At 38.6% G+C, this 21,137-nt stretch overlaps 1 protein-coding gene across 7 annotated transcripts in view; it reads left to right on the top strand.

Annotated features, from left to right (window-relative positions):
- The window catches only part of CLIP4 (CAP-Gly domain containing linker protein family member 4), a 68,517-nt gene that overhangs the window by 16,685 nt on the left and 30,695 nt on the right, over nucleotides 1-21,137 (top strand). For 6 of the 7 annotated variants that reach the window (XM_057309263.1, XM_057309262.1, XM_057309261.1 and 3 more), the window contains exons 5-9: nucleotides 702-863; nucleotides 2,622-2,740; nucleotides 5,967-6,203; nucleotides 12,470-12,605; nucleotides 20,002-20,139. In XM_057309263.1, coding sequence (XP_057165246.1) covers nucleotides 702-863; nucleotides 2,622-2,740; nucleotides 5,967-6,203; nucleotides 12,470-12,605; nucleotides 20,002-20,139 — 792 coding nt within the window. The remainder of the gene's footprint in view (nucleotides 1-701; nucleotides 864-2,621; nucleotides 2,741-5,966; nucleotides 6,204-12,469; nucleotides 12,606-20,001; nucleotides 20,140-21,137) is intronic. The other variant, XM_026478237.4, reaches the window with a different exon arrangement.

Raw genomic sequence — 21,137 nt, 5'->3', positions numbered from 1 at the left:
CTCTTATTAACTATATATTGTGGGTATCTCTCCCTGTTTCAGTAGTCTGATATATGCTTCTTAAGCTGTTGATGGTGAAAGACTTTTTTTCCTTATAATCCATCATGGACTAATTCCTTTTGTAAAAAAAAGAAGACAAAAACCAAACGAAATTATAATAGAAAAATGAAACAATTATTTTTCAAAAGGCATAAAATTACATTTAAATTAATATATTCTGAAGAAATGATTGCATCAGAAAAAATAAGAGGGTTATCAAAAGGACAGGGCAATGACAGTTTGGGACTGGTAGTGGTCCACAGAACACACTGAGCAGCACTGGTCTAGGGCATTGCTTTTAATGGCTTTATAGTATTCCAGTATGTGGATGACTCATGATTTGTTTAACCAATTTCATATTACTGTACTTTTAGAATTTTATTTGAGAATAAAGTAGTCATGTTTATTTATAAAGTAGTTTAGTTTCAAAGTTTTATTAATAGTAAAAAGTGCTGTGATGAACGTCTTTACAGCTAAGTGTTTATCCATATCTCTGAATATGATTTTTTTTTTAGAACAAATCCCTTGTAAGTGAAATTTTTGAGGTGTATACGTAGATTCAGTATGCTGTTTGCTTGGGCTTTTTAAGTAAGGTAGTAGATAGCCATCCACTGGAACTTCAGTTTGTACTGAAGAAAAATAATTTAGAAAACTTTCTTTAGGTGATGTTGATACAGCTGTAAAATTTGCAACTCAACTTATTGATCTGGGAGCAGATGTTAGTTTACGGAGTCGCTGGACAAATATGAATGCTTTGCATTATGCTGCTTATTTTGATGTCCCTGAGCTTATAAAGGTGATTTTGAAGACATCTAAACCAAAAGGCAAGTACTGTAAGATCACCATTAGATGTTATTAGTTGGACACTTTATTAATGGCATAAAAATTAACATTCAGAGAAATTTCTGCTTCTAATCCATCTTGTTCCATATGACCTCTTACCCCATTTTTCTTTTGCCGGAGTAGTTTAATATTTCTTTATTGAAGATTAATTGCTGTCATTAAGCAAAAGCCTTAGTACAAAGAGATACAAAATAAAACGGCGTGCTCTCGGTTTTTTATAACCCCCCAAATTCCCCAGTATAACGTGGATTTTATAAAGTGTAATTGAATCTATGTGCTATATAATTCTTTTGTCTTGAGTAGCCAGAAATAGAACAATAAAGCTTTCAGAGCTAAGCACTGAAATCATAAAGAGCATTTTAGATGGCATTTGCTTCTGAAATTCTCTGATTAAAGAAGGATACAAATTCAGGTGTTTTTTTTTCCCCCCTTCCTATTTTGATGGCGATATCCTAAAATTGAATATCAGACTGACTATATTACAGTGCTGGTATTTTGACTTTCTCTCTGGTCCTCTCCGTGGGTCAGTTTTCTATTGAGAACAAGATGAGAGCAAATGCGATAGTATTACTCTAAGTGAAAGGTGAGCGGCGTATGGTGTTTTCCGCATTCACAGAAAACTTGTTTTAGAGATTCAGTAGCTAAATTTCCCAGCGTGTTTGTTTGTCACTCTGCTTTGTACAATCATCCATTTTATCTTTAGCTTTGGCCTTTTAATTTTTGATTGATGTTAGGAAGAAAGCCTCTTTGGATAGTACAGTGTCTTTAATAACTCAGGAAGGTTTGTCCTGAGCATGTTTTAGTTGTCTGCAATTGTAGATAAGACATGTGGGGCAGTGTGGTTTAGATTAAGGTAGGATTAGTAGAACCAGATATATTAAACTCTTGTTATAGAAAACATTTGCAAAATGGGATTCCCAAATCTGGAAGATTTCTTGTGTCTAAGTATAGCATCGTGGTGCTTTATTGAAAGTTATTAAAATGTCCTTAGAATTGCAAGATTCTTCTTCCCTATCATGAAGTCCTAAGTCATTTGTTGAATAAAGTATTATGAATGAATATGATTTGTAAGCATTTATATATTTAATTAGTCTTTAACTTATTCCTGATTTGGAAATTCTGTGTTGTTTTACCTACTACTTTTTATGTGAACGGCCAGATAGGAAATACTGTAGGCCTGGTGGACCACTGCAGCGACTTGATTTTGCAGTTATGGCAGGAAGCTAGCCATAGAGAATATGTAAATAAATGCCTGTGGCTATGTTCCAAAAAAACTTTATTTCTAAAAGCGGATGGTGAGTTGTGTTTGCCCATGGGCCATAGTTTGCTGGTTCCTGACCCAAACCTTACTACCTTACTGTAGCTGTCACAACACACATGCAAGAGGTTAAGAGTGATTGTGTTAAGATCGTTACTTTCACAAATGTGAATTATTACCATTAATTTCTTTTAAATATAGTTTAGTTTGTCATGGTTGGAAAATCTATGATAACACCAGTCCATGTTATAATGAGATTTTATTGCACTAAAAAAATAATTGGGTAACCAGATTGTAATATGAAGATTTGGTTCCGTCGTGAAATGGTGCTTCTCGTGGATGGGTTTAAGTCTCAAAAATGGCTTAATAAAGTTCTCCCTCCCCACCCCAACTGGAAAAAAAAAATCCCACCTGTCTCCTTTTATATTAAAATAGCTACATTTAAATTTTTAGCTAATATACTTGTGGTGTCTCATTGCAGATGTAGATGCCACTTGCAGTGACTTTAATTTTGGAACAGCTCTGCACATTGCTGCTTATAACTTGTGTGCAAGTACTGTGAGATGCTTGCTGGAGCACGGGGCAAATCCTGCATTTAGGGTAAGAGGTTAAATTACAGTTGAAAATGTAAGAGTTAAAAGGTCTGACATTATCTTCCAGTAAAGAGTTCAATCTGGGTGTTGTTACAGAACTCATAGAAGGAAAGGATTTGTGCTGCAGATAAAGAGTAATGGTGATCAACTTTATCTCAAATAAATATAGGGCATAGCAGTGAATTCCAGTCCCCTTACATTGATAAGCTCTGTAAAATTTCCTTTCATCCAGTGAGGTCAAATGTTCCTTAATGTGTCATCATGTTTGAGTTTAAGTGTCTTTCATTTAGTTTTTTGATATGTTTACAAAAAGTTAACTATCAAATTAAAATGCATATGGTAAAGTGGTGTTTCTATATTAAATCATAGTTTAAATTCTTTTGGAAAGAAATTTTATTTGAGAAAATTTTAAAAAATGCACATTTAGGAGTGCAGTAAACCTTTAAAAATAAAATTAAAGGAAAAATGGATTTTTTCATGATAATCATGTAAATTAGTAAATTTACAAAGTTAACACACAGGATTGCATTTCATAATCTTCAAGTCTTTTGATGTTTTATTGTCTTTACAGAGTGGCTCTTGATGTTTTTTTCCTTAATATTAATAGCAGTAACCTGCTCTGGCAGGGATTCTTAATTGGGTTTGGGCCTTCCCTTGAAGGAAGGGAATTAGTTAATTAACCCTTCATTAGTTAATTAACCCTTCATTAGTTAATTAACCCTTCTCCCCTCTTTCCTTCCCCTATCTGCCCCTACCTCCTTCCCTATTGTTTCTTGGGCTTGGGGAGAACACAATAAATCAAAGTCTTCGTCCCCAAAGAGAACATAGTGTAGAGGGGAAGATGGACAGTAATTTTACTGTAGCTGTTGGCATTCAGTGGGTTACGATGTGGGGGTGGGCACAGAGTGCCATGAGGTCACAGACGAGGGGTATCTCTCTAAGCCTTTCTGGCAAAGGTGACGTTGAGCCCTTAAACATAGTTAAGAACTAACCAGTTAGAGGAGAGAGGTACGAAAAGCCTTTTAGGGACACAGGAGAGTAGCATTGACCATGGCTAGGAGATGATTCCCCCAGTTTGGCTGGAATGCAAAGGTGATACATTTTTGCTTTTCCTAGTAGGCTGTTGACAAAGCCTTCTTCGTGGAGAGGCTATTTTGAATTTAGTAAAATGCAGTGAGGCGTGCCACTGAGGTAAATTTGATTCAAGCCAGAAGCAATGTCAGATTGTTGTATTTTGAAGGTTAAAAAAAAAAAACAGCCAACATGTGGGTCAGCAGTAGCTCTTGGCTCATACTCTGATAACCACAATTTTAGAAGAAAATGGAGTTCTGTAATTAATCATGAGCAAGCCTTCTTATGTCAGCATGACATCATCAGTGTTTTTATTTTATTATTACTATTTTTTTTTAACAGAAGCTTTAGTTGCCAAATTTCATAGGAATTAACATAAGTGTGTGACTTGTTCTAGAAAGGTGAGGATTTAAAAAACCTAAGGTAAAATAGTCCTTGTTAATACAGCTTACAACTTATCAGTACAAGGTTTAAAAAAAACTTCCCCTCTTTTTATCAAGAGTACATATTAGTTCTATGCATACCTTTATTATATTTTGTATATTTTCTTTGAAATCTGAAATTATTTTTTTTAAATTTTTTAAAAAGATTTTATTTATTTGACAGGGAGAGACAGCGAGAGAGGGAACACAAGCAGGGGGAGTGGGAGAGGGAGAAGCAGGCTTCCCACCAAGCAGGGAGCCCGATGCGGGGCTCGATCCCAAGACCCTGGGATCATGACGTGAGCCGAAGGCAGACGCTGAACGGCTGAGCCACCCAGGCGTCCCTGAAATCTGAAATTCTTTAACAGTCCCGTCACCGTCCCAGAAATTTGATAACATGTCTCCCTGCCTTATTTTTACTTAGGACCAAAATGACTTGAATTTTAAAACAAAAACTGTGAGGCACTCGCAAACTAAGCGTGTTCTGAAAACCTCATTCTTTCACCCATACGGAGCAATTAAAGGTCATTATCAGCAGAGAAGACAAGGAAAAGAAGTTTCTTGGCAAAAGAATCTCGATTCATCACATTAAAAGAAGATTACAGTCTGGAAACTTTCTCATACCACCTAAGGTGTTTGGTTAGGGAACTTTGGAGAGAGATCCTGTGTTTGAGGGAAGGATAGCCCTCAGTAGGAGAGAGGCTGAGTGTAGTGAGTCCTGGACTTGGCTTCAGTTGTCCCCTCTTCCAGGAATCCTGTGAATCGCTTTGAAGGAGTCATTAACCTTTTCTTGCTGAATTTCCTTAATTGGCAAACTGGAAATGATAGTGATATTTTACTCGCTTAGTTGGTTATTATCTCTTCTGCAATATATACATTCGGTATGGATTTTTATCTGTTGTGTTCATAAGCTTTTTCTTGATATGAGAATCAAATGAGACAATTTCTATGATAGGATTTGGTTATATAAACACCATGCAAATGTTAGTGGGCTTGTAACTGACCATTTTATCTTGTTGCGGGATTAAATCCAAGGAAGCAGTCTCTCCTTTACAGTGAGACCAGAGCTGTTATCTTGATGATAGCACACATTTTAGAAGTGTTGAAACTGTAGTTTCTATTCCTGAAATCGGAGTCACTCCACGAGTGGGCAGGATGGGTTAGGTCACACGGCCGAGGCGGCGGAATCTCCGATCTGGGGTCTAAACCTGCGCGGCCCGGCCTGCGGTCCGCTCACGAGCTCAGCGCCGGCGCCTCCCCGAGTCGGGGCCGCCTTCCCGGAGCAGCTGGCCTGCGTGCTGCTCCCCGTCTCCTCGGGCCTGTGCCCCCTTCCCGGCTGCGCTGCGGGCATAGACGTCCCCCTCCTGGGATTCTCCCCTTCCCTTCCCGGAATTCTCCCCTTCCCTTCCCGGAATTCTCCCCTTCCCTTCCCGGAATTGTTTTTCTCTCTGCCGCTTTTTACCCTTTGATATATCACGTCTTTTACTTGTCGTGTGCGGTCTGTCTCACTCCAGCAGGTGTGCTTTCTGCGGGCAGGGCTTTTTCTCTTCACCCCGGGGTCAGTGATGTGTAGAAGGGCGTCTGGCACATAGCAGGTGTGCAGTAAACAGTGAGCCTAAATACACGATGAAGGCCTTGAACTGAAGTTTTTTTCACTGTTATTTTTAAACCTAATTGTGTATGACCGTGTAGGACCGTAAGCGATGTGCACTGAAGGTGTTCTCTTCTCCGTATTTGCAGAACGACAAAGGACAGATCCCTGCTGATGTCGTGCCGGACCCAGTGGAAATGCCGCTGGAGATGGCCGATGCCGCAGCGACCGCTAAAGAAATCAAGCAGATGCTGTTAGACGCAGCGCCCCTGTCGTGTGACCTTCCAAAGCCCCTGCTTCCAAACGGTGACCGTGCCACTAGCAAGGCGATGCTCGCGTCCCTCGGTCTGAAGTTGGGGGATCGCGTCGTTATCGCAGGACAGAAGGTACGGGGAGTGACCGCCGTCTCTGAAGCCGTGACCGAGGTCGCAGTGTGCGTGGCCCGGGCATCACGGCTGCAGCCGCATGGTGTGGCCAGAGTCTTGCGTTTTTAAAAACAGCGCAGTGTGTGAATAGAAACAGACTTAATGGAAACGGTGAGACTGAGAGGCACGCTTGCTATGAAGTGTGACCTAAGAACATAAACTCCTTGGACGGAATAACGAAGGCCTCTCCGTGGGGGTGGGGAGAGTGGAGTCCAGTAGGGCTGCTGAGTGCATTTGGAGGCGCGGCTGGGACATCGCTGAGCCTGGGGGGTTCCTTGCAGCCCCCCTGCCGCCCTCAGTGGGTTTTTCCCACTACAACTACCTGGCAGTAATGGAGCAGTGAGACTCTGCCATTCATGGATGTTTGGCCTTGGGATCCTACAAACAGGGAAATCTTAGATATTAGTTCAACCTCATAATAAAAATGTATGTGGAAAAGAGGACCCCCCCGCCCCCCACCTACCTTGGCCTATTGAAGACGCTCCGATGCCTTTTTCTCCAAAGCCTCAATGTCCTATGGCACTGTCTTGCTGCGATCCATTCTGTTTTTTAATACCTCATAGGGAAGGGCTGTTTCGTTTTCTTTAACTTTGGGGTTAATAGGGAGCTGGGTATGGAGAATGGAACAGGGAGTTCCTGTTTCCTAACACAGTTGTGTGTAAATATTTGGGTGGGCTTGTGGGGAGGGTGACACGGGTTTCTCAGAAAAATGCCAAAATCTGGAAGTTTGATTTACTGAGAAAACTGCTTCAGAAAGGAAGGTAAACTCCAAACAAACAATTATGTTGAGAATGACATTTACCAACTTCCAAAAGAATATACTCCTAGGGCATTTGTTAGCTTTTTTTTTTTTTTTTTTTTAAACTTGGGATTAATGTTCAGCCTCTTCACCATTCCTGTCCTGTGTCTGAGAATGGATGTTTAGAAGAGTTATTCTGTTGTTTTTATTTTGGATAATTTGAGGCTACACGAAAGCAGAGACGTGTAATGAGTGTGCATGCCCCAGTCAGCTGGGTTTAACCTGATTGTCTCACGGCCGGTCTTGCTTCCGTTACACTCTCTCTCGCTCTGTTGCTTGCCTTTTCATACTCGTAGGAATGTCTTTCAAAGAGTAGAAGTTTGACATTTTGATGAAGTCCGTTTTATCAACTTTTTCTCATATGGATTATGTGTTTAGCATAGCTAAGAAATTTTCTACAGTGTCATAGGACATAGACTTTTCCCAGAAGTTTATAGTTTTAGGTTTTACATTTAGTTTTATATTTAATTTTGAGTTAACTTTTGTATAGAGTACTAGGTGTAGATAGAGTTTCTCTCTCTCTTTTTTGCGTCTGATTACCTGTTTGTTCCAGCACCATATTTTGAAAAGACTATTCTTTCTCTCTTGAATTGCCCTTGCCCCTTTGTCATCTTACTGGGTGTGTGGGTGCATTTCTGGATTTTATTCTACCCCATTGATCCAATGATTACCCTTTCTTCAGTACTACTCTGTCATGATTGCTGTAGCTTTATAGTAAGTCTTGCAATCAGATATTGTTAGGCCCTCAGTTTTGTTTTTTTTTTTAAGTTTCTTTGTCTTTCCATGTACATTGTGGAATCAGCTTATGGATTTCAAGTCCTATAAAAAATCCTGCTGAGATTTTGAATGAAATCGAGTTGATATAGGTCAGTTGAGGAGAGCAGATACCTTAAAGATATGGAGTCTTTATTTATTTATGTATATTATTTATTTATTTATATTATATTTTAAAGATTTTATTTATTTATTTATTTGACAGAGAGAGAGGCAGCCACCGAGAGAGGGAACACAAGCAGGGGGCGTGGGAGAGGAAGAAGCAGGCTCCCAGTGGAGGAGCCCGATGCAGGGCTGGATCCCAGGACGCCAGGATCACGCCCTGAGCCGAAGGCAGACGCTTAACACCCAGGCGCCCCAAGATATGGAGTCTTTAAAACCCAAGCACAATAGGGGTGCCTGCGTGGCTCAGTTGGTTAAGTAGCCGACTCTTGGTTTCGGCTCAGGTCATGATCTCAAGGTCATGGGATTGAGCCACATGTCAGGCTCTGTGCTCAGCATGGACTCTGCTTGAGATTCTCTCTCTTCCTCTCCCTCATCCCCTCTCCCTGCTCGTGCTCGCTCTCTTTCTCTAAAATAAATAAGTAAAATAAAAAAGACCACAAGTGCAATATATCACTATTTAGTAGATTTTTGATTTGTTTCATCAGTTTTGTAATTTTAAGCATTTATTTATTTAAATTTTAGGTAGTTAACATGCAATGCAGTGTAGGTTTCTGAAGTAGAATTCAGTGATTCATCACTTATATACAGCACGCAGTGGTCATCATAACAAGGGCCCTCCTTAAAGCCCATCCCCCATCTAGCCCATCCCCCATCCACCTCTCTCCATCGACCCTCAGTTTGTTCTCTATCATTAAGAGTTTCTAATGACTTGTTTCTTTCTTTCTTTCTTTTCCCCCTTCCCATATGTTCATTTGTTTTCTTAAATTCCACATGAGTGAGATCATATGATATTTGTCTTTCTCTGACTTATTTCACTTAGCATAATACACTCTAGCTCCATCTACATTATTGCAAATGGCAAGATTTCTTTTTTGAGGGCTGAGTAATATTCCATATATATATCGCACATCTTCTTTATTCATTCATCAGTCAATGGACATTTGGGCTCTTTCCATAGTTTGGCTGTTGTTGATAATGCTGCTATAAGGGTGCATGTATCCCTTTGAATCAGTATTATTGTATCATTTAGGTAAATGTAGCAGTGCAATTGCTGGATCATAGGCTCGTTCTATTTTTAACTTTTTGAGGAACCTCTGTACTGTTCTCCAGAGTGGCTGCACCAGTTTGCGTTCCCACCAACTGTGCAAGAGGGTTCCCCTTTCTCCGCATCCTCGCCAACACCTGTTGTTTCTTGTGTTGTTGATTTTAGCCCTTCTGACAGGTATGAGGTCGTATCTCATTGTGGTTTTGATTTGTATTTCCCTGATGATGAGAGATGTTGAGCATCTTTTCATGTGTCTGTTAGCCATCTGGATGTCTTCTTTGGAAAAGTATCTATTCATGTCTTCTGCTTGTTTCTTAACTGTGTTATTTGTTTTTTGGGTGTTGAGTTTAATAAGTTCTTTATAGATTTTGGATACTAGCCCTTTATCAGATATGTTGTTTGCAAATATCTTCTCCCATTCTGAAGGTTGCCTTTTAGTTTCATTGATTATTTCCTTTTGCTGTGCAGAAGCTTTTTATCCTGATGAAGCCCCAATAGTTCATTTTTGCTTTTGTTTCCCGTGCCTGTGGTGACGTGTCTAGTAAGAAGTTGCTATGGCTGAGGTCAAAGACGTTTCTGCTTGTGTTCTCTAGGATTTTGTTGGTTTCCTGTCTCATGTTAAGGTCTTTTATCCATTTTGAATTTATTTTTGTGTATGGTGTAAGAACGTGGTCTGGTTTCATTCTTCTGCATTTTGCTGTCCGTTTTCCGCAACATCATTTGTTGAAGGGATGGTCTTTTTTCCATTGGATATGCTTTCCTGCTTTGTCGAAGATTAGTTGACAATATAGTTGTGGGTCCATTTCTGGGTTCTCCATTCTGGTTCCATTGATCTATGTGTCTGTTTTTATGCCAGTACCATACTATCTTGATGACTACAGCTTTGCAATGTAGCTTGAAATCTGAAATTGTGATTCCTCCCATTTTGTTTTTCTTTTTTCAGAATTGCTTTGGCTCTTTGGGGTCTTTTGTGGTTCTGTACAAATTTTAGGATTGTTTGGTCCAGCTCTGTGAAAAATGCTGGTGGTATTGTGGTAGGGATTGTGTTAGATATGTAGATTGCTTTGGGTAGTACAGACATTTTAACAATATTTGTTCTTCTAATCCATGAGCATGGGATGCTTTTCCGTTTCTTTGTGTCCTCTTCGGTTTCTTTCATAGGTATTCTATAGTTTTCAGAGTACAGAGCTTTTACTTCTTTAGTTAGATTTATTCCTGGGTATCTTATTAATAGTTTTTGATGCAATTGCAAATGGGATCAATTCCTTGATTTCTTTTTCTGCTGCTTCATTACTTGCGTATAGAAATGCAGCAGATTTCTGCACATTGATTGTGTATCGTGTGACTGTGCTGAATTCATGTGTGAGTTCTAGCAGGTTTTTTGGTGGAGTCTTTTTTGAGTTTTCTATGTAGAGTATCATGTTGTCTGCAAATAATGAAAGTTTGACCTCTTCCTTGCCAGTTGTAGTTTTAAGCATGTCTTAGATACTGCTGTGCTTTGTTAGATTTTAAGTTTTTCATGATCTTTGGTGCTATTGTAAATGGTGGTGTTTTGGAAATTTCCTATAGAAATACAGTTGATTTTTGAATGTTGACCATGTATCCTGTAACCTTGCTAAATTTATTAATTCTATTGGCTTTGTATGCACGTGTATTCTTTGGGATATCATATGTAAACGATCATGTTGTCTGTGAATAGAGACAGTTTTATTTCTTTCCAATGTGTATGCTTTTCATTTCTTTTTCTTGCCTAGTTTCATTGCCTGGGGCCTTCAGTATAATGACGAGTAGAGGTAGTAAGAGTTGATAAACTTGTCCTGCTCCCAATATTAAGGAGAAAGCAGTCAGCCTTTCATCATTAAGTATAATCGTTAGCTATAGATTTTGTGGGTATCTTAATTTATTAAGTTCTGGAAGTTCCTGTCTAATCCTGTTTGCTGAGAGGTTTTTTTTTTTAATATTATCATGTTGAAATTTGCTAAAGGCTTTTTCTGCATACGTTGAGAGCGTAAGTTTCTTCCACCTTTAATATGTGGATGATGTGATAAGTTGTATTGATTAATTCTCAAATGTTGAACTAGCCTTGCTTTCTCATGGTAACCCTTACTTGGTTATGACGCTGGATTTGATTTGCTATATATTGCTGGATCCTGTATATTGCTGGATCCTGTATATTGCTGGATTTGATTTGCCCTTATTTTGTTGAGGATCCTTGTGTTTGGTTTTCGTATTAAGGTAATGCTAGGAATGAGTTGAGAATTAATCCTTCCACTTTTATATGCTAGGTTTGTGTAGAGATGATTATTTTTCCTTTAAATTCTTTGGTAGATTTCATCAGTGAGTCCATAAGGTTCTTAAGGGTTTGTTGTTGTTGTTTCTGTTTTTTGGAAGGTTTTAACTACAATGCAGGTCTGAGTTTTGACAGTTTGCATCTTTCAAGGAATTGGAACATTTTATCTCATTTGTTAAATTTACAGGCACAGGGTTGTTCAAAGTATTTTCTTACTATTTTTTAAATGACTGAGGGAATGTAACGATGTCCTGCTTTCATTCATGATGTTTGTAGTATGTGTCTTCTCTCTCTTTTGTTTCCTTGGTCCCTAGCTAGAAGCTTATTAATCTTATTTATCCTTACAAAGAATCAGTTTTGGTTTCATTGATTTTTCTCTATTCTTTTTCTGTTCTTAATTTCTTATCTTTTAAAAAAAAGATTTTATTTATTTATTTATTTATTTATTTATTTATTTGAGATTGAGAGAGCAAGAGAGCACAAGAGAGTGAGCAAAAGCTGGGGAGAGGGCAGAGGGAGAGGGAGAAGCAGACTCCCTGCGGAGCAGAGAGCCTGATGTGGGGCTCCATCCCAGGACCCTGAGATCAGGACCTGAGCTGAAAGCAGATGCTTAACCAACTGAACCACTCAGGCGCCCCATTATTTCTTATCTTTATTGTTTCTCTCCTTCTGCTTGCTTTGGGTCTTCACTTTCTAGTTTCTTAAAATGGAAATTTAGATCATTGATTTGAGACTTTTTCTAATACAAGTGTTTAATGCTATAAATTTCCCTCTAAGCATTGCTTTTGCTGCATCCTACAAATTTTTATATATTCTGTTATCATTTTCACTGAATTAAAAATGTTTTTAAATTTCTTTGTGATTTTCTCTTTCACCATGGGTTATTTGGGAGTATATTTTTAAATTTCCATTTATGTTTGGAGATTTTCCAGAGTCAGTTGTTAGGTACATACAGATTTAGGATTCTTACATCTTTTTGGTGAATTGACTTCTTATGGCTATATAATTCCTCTTTTATCCCTAGTAATTATTCCTGTTCTAAAGTCTACTTTGAGAGAATGGTTTTTAAAAACTTCAGTGGTAAATTTGCAAGAGCAGCGCATTTAAAATTACTCATGATCTTCAAAATTTATCCTGATTTATGTTTTCTTTAGGTTGGAACATTAAGATTTTGTGGAACAACTGAATTTGCAAGTGGGCAGTGGGCTGGCATTGAGTTGGATGAACCAGAAGGAAAAAACAATGGAAGTGTTGGCAAAATCCAGTACTTTAAATGTGCCCCCAAATATGGTAAGGTAGACACTAACTAACTTAATGAAAATTAGTTTAAGATAATCAGATTTATTTATTTATTTTTATATTTATTGTTTTTTATTTTTTATTTATTTATTTATTTATTTTTAATGATTTTTTATTATATTATGTTAGTCACCATACAGTACATCCCCGGTTTCCGATGTAAGGCTCGATGATTCATTAGTTGTGTATAACACCCAGTGCACCATGCAATACGTGCCCTCCTTACTACCCATCACCGGTCTATCCCATTCCCCCACCCCCCTCCCCTCTGAAGTCCTCAGTTTGTTTCTCATAGTCCATAGTCTCTCATGTTTCATTCCCCCTTCTGATTACCCCCCCTTTCTTTATCCCTTTCTTCCCCTACTGATCATCCTAGTTCTTATGTTCCATAGATGAGAGAAATCATATGATAGTTGTCTTTCTCTGCTTGACTTATTTCACTTAGCATTATCTCCTCCAGTGCTGTCCATGTTGTAGCAAATGTTGAGAACTCGTTCTTTCTGATAGCTGAGTAATATTCCATTGTATATATGGACCACAACTTCTTAATCCAGTCATCTGTTGAAGGGCATCTCGGCTCCTTCCACGATTTAGCTATTGTGGACATTGCTGCTATGAACATTGGGGTGCATATGGCCCTTCTCTTCACTACGTCTGTATCTTTGGGGTAAATACCCAGTAGTGCAATGGCTGGATCATAGGGTAGCTCCATTTTTAACTTTTTAAGGGACCTCCACACTGTTTTCCAGAGTGGCTGTACCAACTTGCATTCCCACCAACAATGTAGGAGGGATCCCCTTTCTCCACATCCTCTCCAACAATTGTTGTTTCTTGCCTTGTCTATTTTTGCCATTCTAACTGGCGTAAGGTGGTATCTCAGTGTGGTTTTGATTTGAATTTCCTTGATGGCTAATGATTTTGAACATTTTTTCATGTGTCTGTTAGCCATTTGTATGTCTTCATTGGAAAAGTGTCTGTTCATATCTTCTGCCCATTTTTTGATTTATTTGTTTCTCGTGTATTGAGTTTGAGAAGTTCTTTGTAGATCTTGGATACCAGTCCTTTATCTGTAGTGTCATTTGCAAATATATTCTCCCATTCCGTGGGCTGCCTCTTAGTTTTTCTGACTGTTTCCTTGGCTGTGCAGAAACTTTTAATCTTGATGAAGTCCCATAAATTCATTTTATCTTTTGTTTCTCTTGCCTTTGGGGATGTGTCATGAAAAAGGTTGCTTTGACCGATGTCGTAGAGGTTGTTGCCTATGTTCTCCTCTAGAATTTTGATAGATTCCTGTCTCACATTGAGGTCTTTCATCCATTTGGAGTTTGTTTTTGTGTATGGTGTGAGACAGTGGTCAAGTTTCATTCTTTTGCATGTAGCTGTCCAATTTTCCCAGCACCATTTATTGAAGAGACTGTCTTTTTCCCACCGGATGTTTTTTCCTGCTTTATCAAATATTAGTTGCCCAAAGAGCCGAGGGTCCATTTCTGGGCTCTCTATTCTGTTCCATTGGTCTATGTGTCTGTTTTTGTGCCAGTACCATGCTGTCTTTGTGATCACAGCTTTGTAGTACTATTTATTGTTTTTTAAAAAGATTTTATTTGGGGCGCCTGGGTGGCTCAGTTGTTAAGCGTCTGCCTTCAGCTCAGGGCGTGATCCCAGAGTCCTGGGATCGAGCCCCACATCGGGCTCCTCTGCTGGGAGCCTGCTTCTTCCTCTCCCACTCCCCCTGCCTGTGTTCCCTCTCTCGCTGGCTGTCTCTCTCTCTGTCAAATAAATAAATAAAATCTTTAAAAAATAAAAAAAAAGATTTTATTTATTTATTTAGAGAAAGAGAGCACGATCAGGGGGAGGGACAGAGGGAGAGGAGAGAGAGAATCCCAAGCAGACTCCTCGCAGAGCTGGGAGCCCAGTGTGGAGCTTGATCTCATGACCCTGAGATCATGACCTGAGCTGAAATCAAGCGTCAGATGCTTAACCAGCTGGGCCACCCAGGCGTCCCTACTCTTCTATTGTTTTTAAATAAAACTTTTCTCCTGGTTATCTGTGTAGTTAATGAAGGGGCTGCCCTTTTCCTGCTGTGAGCAGTATAACGATTGGGAGATGGTGTCTTACCAGGAGTACATCCGGCTCCGTGGACCTCCCATAAATCCCGCTCACGGTGCTGTCATGACTGAGGGAGGGACTTTGTTATCCAAGAAGTGCAGAACTCTGGGGGTTGAAAACTTGAAAACTTGGAAAAGCAAATGAAGCAAACATTATAACTGTATTCCTGAGGTGGGAGGATTCTTTCTCTTTCTGACATATGTTTGTTTAAATTCATATTCTTTCTCTCTCTCATACACGTACACACATACATGCTCCTTAACGTATGGAATTAAACTTGTCACTTGCTACGTCGTGAATATTTTTCCTTGTCATGAAATAGCCTTCTAGAACATTAACTTCCCTGGTTGCACAGTATTTCAGCTACAGCCCCACGGGAAGGCACTCTGGTCTAATGCCGACGTCCTTGCTCGGAGTCTGACTGCGTGGGTGTGAATTGGCTTCTCTACCTACCAGCTGCGTGACCGGAATTCTCTTCTTATGCCTCAGTTTGTCTTCTATAAAATGGGGCTAATAATACCTCTAGAGTTTGTATGAGGATTGAACGTGTTGATAAATGTGTAAAGTACCTTGAGTAGCGCTTGATTCCCTGTAAGTCCTCAACAAATGGTGGTTATTTGCTCGCTGTTACACATTTATCAAGATCACCCGTTTCCTTTTGTCAGCCACTTAAAACGGAGCATCAGTTTTTGTCTATTAATTTTTTTGTTTATAAAAATATTTATTGTATGAAGTTTGAAAAACATAAAAAAGGTTAAAAGAAGAAAATAAAATTACCTGTATATTTCTTCTGTTTAATTCTTTTTGCAAAATCTGGATTATATATAGCTATATATTTTGCATTTTTACTTGACATGCTACTATACTTTCTCCAACTCATTAAATATTGTTCGAAAATGTGATTTTTAATGGCTCCATTTCCTTTAATCTTTCCAATTTGATGGGTAAAAATTTCTATGTTTGAATTCATATTTCTCTGTGGTGAAATAAAACACTTAAAATGTTTTGTTGTAATATATGTATTTTTGTGTTATCCTGGCAATTGCTGAGAAATAATTGTTCGTATTACATGCTTATTACATAATTGAGATATTAGTGTGTTTTTAAAAACTTTAGAGATACAAAGACATATTTAAGATATTAATCTTTTATAGTGTTCACAGATACTTTGCGCACCTTGTCATTTGCCTTTGAACTTCATGTGTATCGTTTGGCATAGAGCTTTATGTAGTTAAAAGACTTTCTCTTTATAATTTCTTAACATTGCTTTTAGGCTTAGATAGTTCTTTCTAATCCAAGGATTAATTTAAAACTATATTTTATTCTTTTGAATGTTTTAATTTTTTACACTAAATTATTGAACCCATTTGGAATGTATTTGGGTAATTGTGTGGAAGTAAGAATTTGATTTTAGTTTTCCTCTGTTAGCTCATTTTGGCAGCTGTGAAGCAGACTGAGGGCAAGGATCAAAACTCCTAGCAACGCACAGGGCAGATGTAAATCTGATTCGTGGGAAATGCTTAGCTTGTAACTGAATGCATGTTGCCCCCCAAATATCATCATCCCAAGGAGAGGGATGCTTGATGCGGACAAGGCCGGATGCCCCCAGGACCCTGCTTCTGTCCCTTTCGCATGCTTAAAGGCGAGTTTTGGGGGCAAGGATCATGTGTTGGATTATGGAAAAATGAGAGTTGCCCTGACTAAGGAGAAGCCAAAGAATTTGTCTCTTCTCAGCAACAGATTCTTTCCCCCCTCTCTCTATCATTTTTCCTTTGGCTTGTTGGGCTTCCTTTATTACAAATTTCTTATAAATGCTATAGTCTCTTTCAGGATTATGTTGTTCAACTGATCTGTTATTCTCAGACATACTAGATTTTTTCAATTCTAGAAATTTTATAATTTTTAAGACTTTTTTTTTAGAGCAGCTTGGGTTCAAAACAAAATTGAGAGGAAGATACAGAGATTTCCTGTGTCTCCCCTGTTCCCAGGCATGCAGAGCCACTCCCACTATCAGTGTCCCTTCACTGGAGGGTACATTTCTTAAACAGAGAGACCTACACTGACTCATCATCATTCCAGAGTCCATCGTTTACGTTGGGGTTCACTCTTGGTGGTGGACATTTGTGGGTTTGGACAAGTGTTGAATGACATGTCTCTATCATTCCAGTGTCATACAGAGTATTGTCACTGCCCTGAGAATCCTCTGTGCTCTGCCTATAAATCTCTTCCCCGCTCAGCCCCTAGAAGCCACTGATCTTTTTACTGTCTTCTTAGTTTTGTCTTTTCCAGAATATCGTATCGTTACAATTCTGCCATACGAACCCGGCCTCTTCAGACTGGCTTCTTTCACTTTGTAATTTGCATTTAAGTTTCCTCCATGTCTTTTCATGGCTTGATAGCTCATATCTTTTTAGCACTGAATAATAGTCCATTGTCTGGGTGTACTACAGTTTATTTACCCATTCATCTACTAAAGGATATCTTGGTTGCTTCTAAGTTTTAGCAGTTATGAAAATTTTTATAATAAATTTTAATACTTGGCAGTACCATTTTTATGTCTTTTAATAATTACCAAGGTGAATACATAAGTCAAATCATAAGATTTATTAAAAACATCAGTTAAATCCTTCCCTCGCTTGCCCTCCCCTGACCCTGAGTCCTGCCCTTTAGAGGCAAGAACTATTTCAACTTCTTTAGTTGTATCTTCTGATATTAATATTTATATTTGAAAATAATACATGTATATGAATGTCTCTTGATTTTTCCAATTTTTATTTTTTTAAATAAAGGTTTTTTTTTTTTTTTTTTAAAGATTTTATTTACTTGAGAGAGAGAGAGTGTGCACAAGTCAGGGGTGGGGAGGGACAGAGGGAGAAGCAGAGCAGGGAGCCCGATGCCAGGTTCAATCCCAGGACCCTGGGATTATGACCTGAACTGAAGGCAGATGCTTATCAGACTAAGTCACCCAGGCGCCCCTAAAAGATTTTTATTTTTAAGTAATCTCCACATCCAACATGGGGCTCGAACTCACAGCCCAGAGATTAAGAGTCACATGCTCTACTGGCTGAGTCAGCCAGGTGCCTCTGATTTTTCCAGTTTTCCAGTTTTTTTTTTTTTTCTATTGACTTTATACTCTGAGGAGAAAGATTGGGTGCCTTCATTATTCTAATTCAGTTTATTTCTTGGTTTACTCCTTTGTTTTGGTGGAGCACATCCTTTAGTAGTTTTTTTGACAAAGGACTCATAGGAGATAAATTTTTTGAAACCTTCCACTCTAAAACTATGTTTATTTCTACCCTCAGCCTTCCTAGGATAGTTTGATGGACAGGGAATGTCAGGCTGGAACTCATATTCTCTTCGTATTTAGAAGGTGATACTCCATCATCTGATGGAGTTTGGCAAACTTTTTCCGTAAAAGGCCAGAGGAAGTATTTTCGGCGTCAAGGGCCACGCAGCCTCTTGTAGTGAAGAAGCAGCTGTAGACCATGTGTAAACACGTGGGTGCTGGCAGGACTTGAAAAGAGGTGGCAGGCAGGATGTGGCTCCTGGGCTCTTGGTGTGTCAGCTACTGTCTTGAGCTTCCAGTGTTGCCGTGTGCAAGTCGCAAAATCTTTCTTCCGTGTTTGACTTTTTCCCTCCTCTCTGTAGCAGCTTTTAGTATTTTTTTCTCCTTTTTATCATTTTCTTTTTTCTTTAGAGTTTATATTGTTTTATTCCTTACTAATATTTTGATGGAGTTTTGGGAGGGGTTGTGGTAAAACAAAAGCCATGTTTCTAGAAATGTGTTATTCTATTTAAAAATAGTTCTTCCCTCTGTGTTTGTTGTAGTTAAGCTTTACGATTATATGTCAAGATCTGAGGAAAAGTCCCATCAGATTTTTTGATTAGCATGAGTTACTAAGAACTTTAGCCCATATTCTGCACATACTTGGGGCTTTGGTTGTAGCCAGTCATTGATCTAAATTTAGTTTTGATTCTTCCAAATTATTTATTTCATAAAAAAAAACCAGGAAGAATGAGAACTTATATTAGGTGGGGTTTTATATGCTATAGAAATCTTTCAAAGCCATGGAATTAAACATGTACTTTTTAAGATGTTATGTGGAATACTATTGTGTGGAAATTTTCTATTAAGACCTTGAAAGAAAAACCATGTAACTTTCCTCAGATTAAGAAAAAAACCATTCATTGAACAACATTATTATGACAGTAATGACAAATTTCTAAGGTAATTGGAGAGTAATCTGTTCTCATCAATATGTTTTGGTTTTCGGTTTTTTACTGTATTATATCCACACATAAAACTTTTCTCAGATACAGTCATAATATAATCATATATATAATTTCATTTTTATTTTCTTGATTTAATTTTCATACTTTTGTGTATTTTTTTTACAATTTTTATTGTTTTACTTACTGATGGTGATGTAACAGTTCAGGGGTATACTTCATTCATTCATCCTGTTGCCACGTGTTTGTTTTCTCCTACTTAGAATAATATCGCGAAGATGACATACTCAGGTATACAGTCTTCTCCTTCCATTTAGATTATTTTTTCATAATTAGTTTCCAGAAGTGTAATTTGGTCTTGGTAGTAAACTAGAAATTGTTTTGGCTCTGGAAATCTATCTTTTCTTTCTACCATACAAGTGTAACTTTGTAACTTTTGTGCACATCTCTATTTTCTTATAATTTATTTGTTTATTTTATTTATTTGACAGAGAGAGAGACAGCCAGCGAGAGAGGGAACACAAGCAGGGGGAGTGGGAGAGGAAGAAGCAGGCTCCCAGCAGAGGAGCCTGACGTGGGGCTGATCCCATAACGCTGGGATCACGCCCTGAGCCGAAGGCAGACGCTTAATGACTGCGCCACCCAGGCGCCCCTCTTATAATTTAATGCCACTAAGTGGCTTAGGTTAGAATTTCTGTCTCCCACTAAGATTGTACAAATTTACAATTGCCGATAGCTTAGTCAGAAATTACTATGATGGAAAACTATTACCTTCACTAATTTCTCTTTTCCCTGAATTTCACTTAATACCTGATAATGCGTCTTTTATGTGATTCTGAAGTTACTGTGTTGTTCGTCTTGACGGATGGATTGTAAGCTCTCTGAGGGCAAGTACTGTGTATCACTTTTTTCCTGTCTTTCCCTACAGGTCACCTGGTAGGCACTAAAAGAGAACCTAAAGATTTATATTGCCAACTGGTTATACTTGCCCCTTTATTTGAAATGCTTTTAATTGCTTAACACTAACTCAAGCTCTCCATTCCTCCCTTAGGTATTTTTGCACCTCTTTCAAAGATAAGTAAAGCAAAAGATCGAAGGAAGAATATAGCACACACTTCTGGAAAAACTGTGCCTTTCATCAGGTCCCACAAAATTGATGTAACTCATGTAACGTCAAAAGTAAACACTGGTAGGTCAAACCAGAAAGTTAAATCTCTTCTTCAGGGTTTTTTTTAATTTCCTTTGCAGAAGGCCTTATATTTAGTGTGCTTCACATTTTTTTGTTAGGTAACTCTGGAACTAGAATTCAATAAAATCTGCATCTTACGTGTTTTTAAATGTCAGGCATGGTTTATGATTTTGATTCGTGACAAGACTATTTTACACTTGTTCCTTTCTTTTCTTTCTTTCTTACCACCTGCATACCTTCATCACCCCCTCATCTAACCTCCAAGCTCGATTTTATACCTCCAATAAATCCTTATAAACGCAACCAGATGTATGTTTCTCACCTACTCAAGGATTTCAGTGACTTCTTGTTTAATCAGAAGTCCTGACTCTTTAAACTGGCAGCCTGAGTCCTTCCTGTGTATAACGGGGTCTCTGGTGACCTCCGTAGCTGAACTGTGGGTTCTTGTCCTCACTCTTCCCTCCATACTTTGTCTCATGCTATTTCTCTGAGTGCAGCAATTTGATTTCGGCCTTTTGAGGCCCTCGCTGTGCTTTACCTGCTTATCTGGATGCTGTTTTTCCAAGAAAACTTCCCTGGGGACCCAGATCCCTTTGACGTCTCCGTTCTGTCCACCCTTATCGTACACTTGTATCCACACTGCACTCACATTATTTGTTAGTTTGGGTCTCGTCCTCTGATTGCTTCGTTTGTGCAGATCTCTTATCCTCTCAGCAAAATTTTAACCTTGAAATGGACCGTCAGAGTATTTTGTACTTTTGTGTTCACTGTAGTAGTAGATAGGGGCAAAATATGTGCTCAGAAAGTGCTCGCTAACTTGTCAGTGGCTGAAGCAGAAAGGCTTTCTCCCGTGATTCAAGGATTTTGTCCAAGCATTGGTTGGCCTTTCTGCTCTCTTCCATTGAGCTATTTGAGTATCTCTGTGTCAGTCTGTACTTCCTAACTACTATAGTTTTTAACCAATAAATCTGGATAGCTATAGAGGAAAGCTCCCTACC

The sequence above is a fragment of the Ursus arctos genome, unplaced genomic scaffold (assembly GCF_023065955.2).
Source record: "Ursus arctos isolate Adak ecotype North America unplaced genomic scaffold, UrsArc2.0 scaffold_8, whole genome shotgun sequence".
NCBI classification, from domain to species: domain Eukaryota; kingdom Metazoa; phylum Chordata; class Mammalia; order Carnivora; family Ursidae; genus Ursus; species Ursus arctos.
The sequence above is the reverse complement of the archived record's forward strand: the minus strand, read 5'-3'. Positions and strand labels throughout refer to the sequence as shown.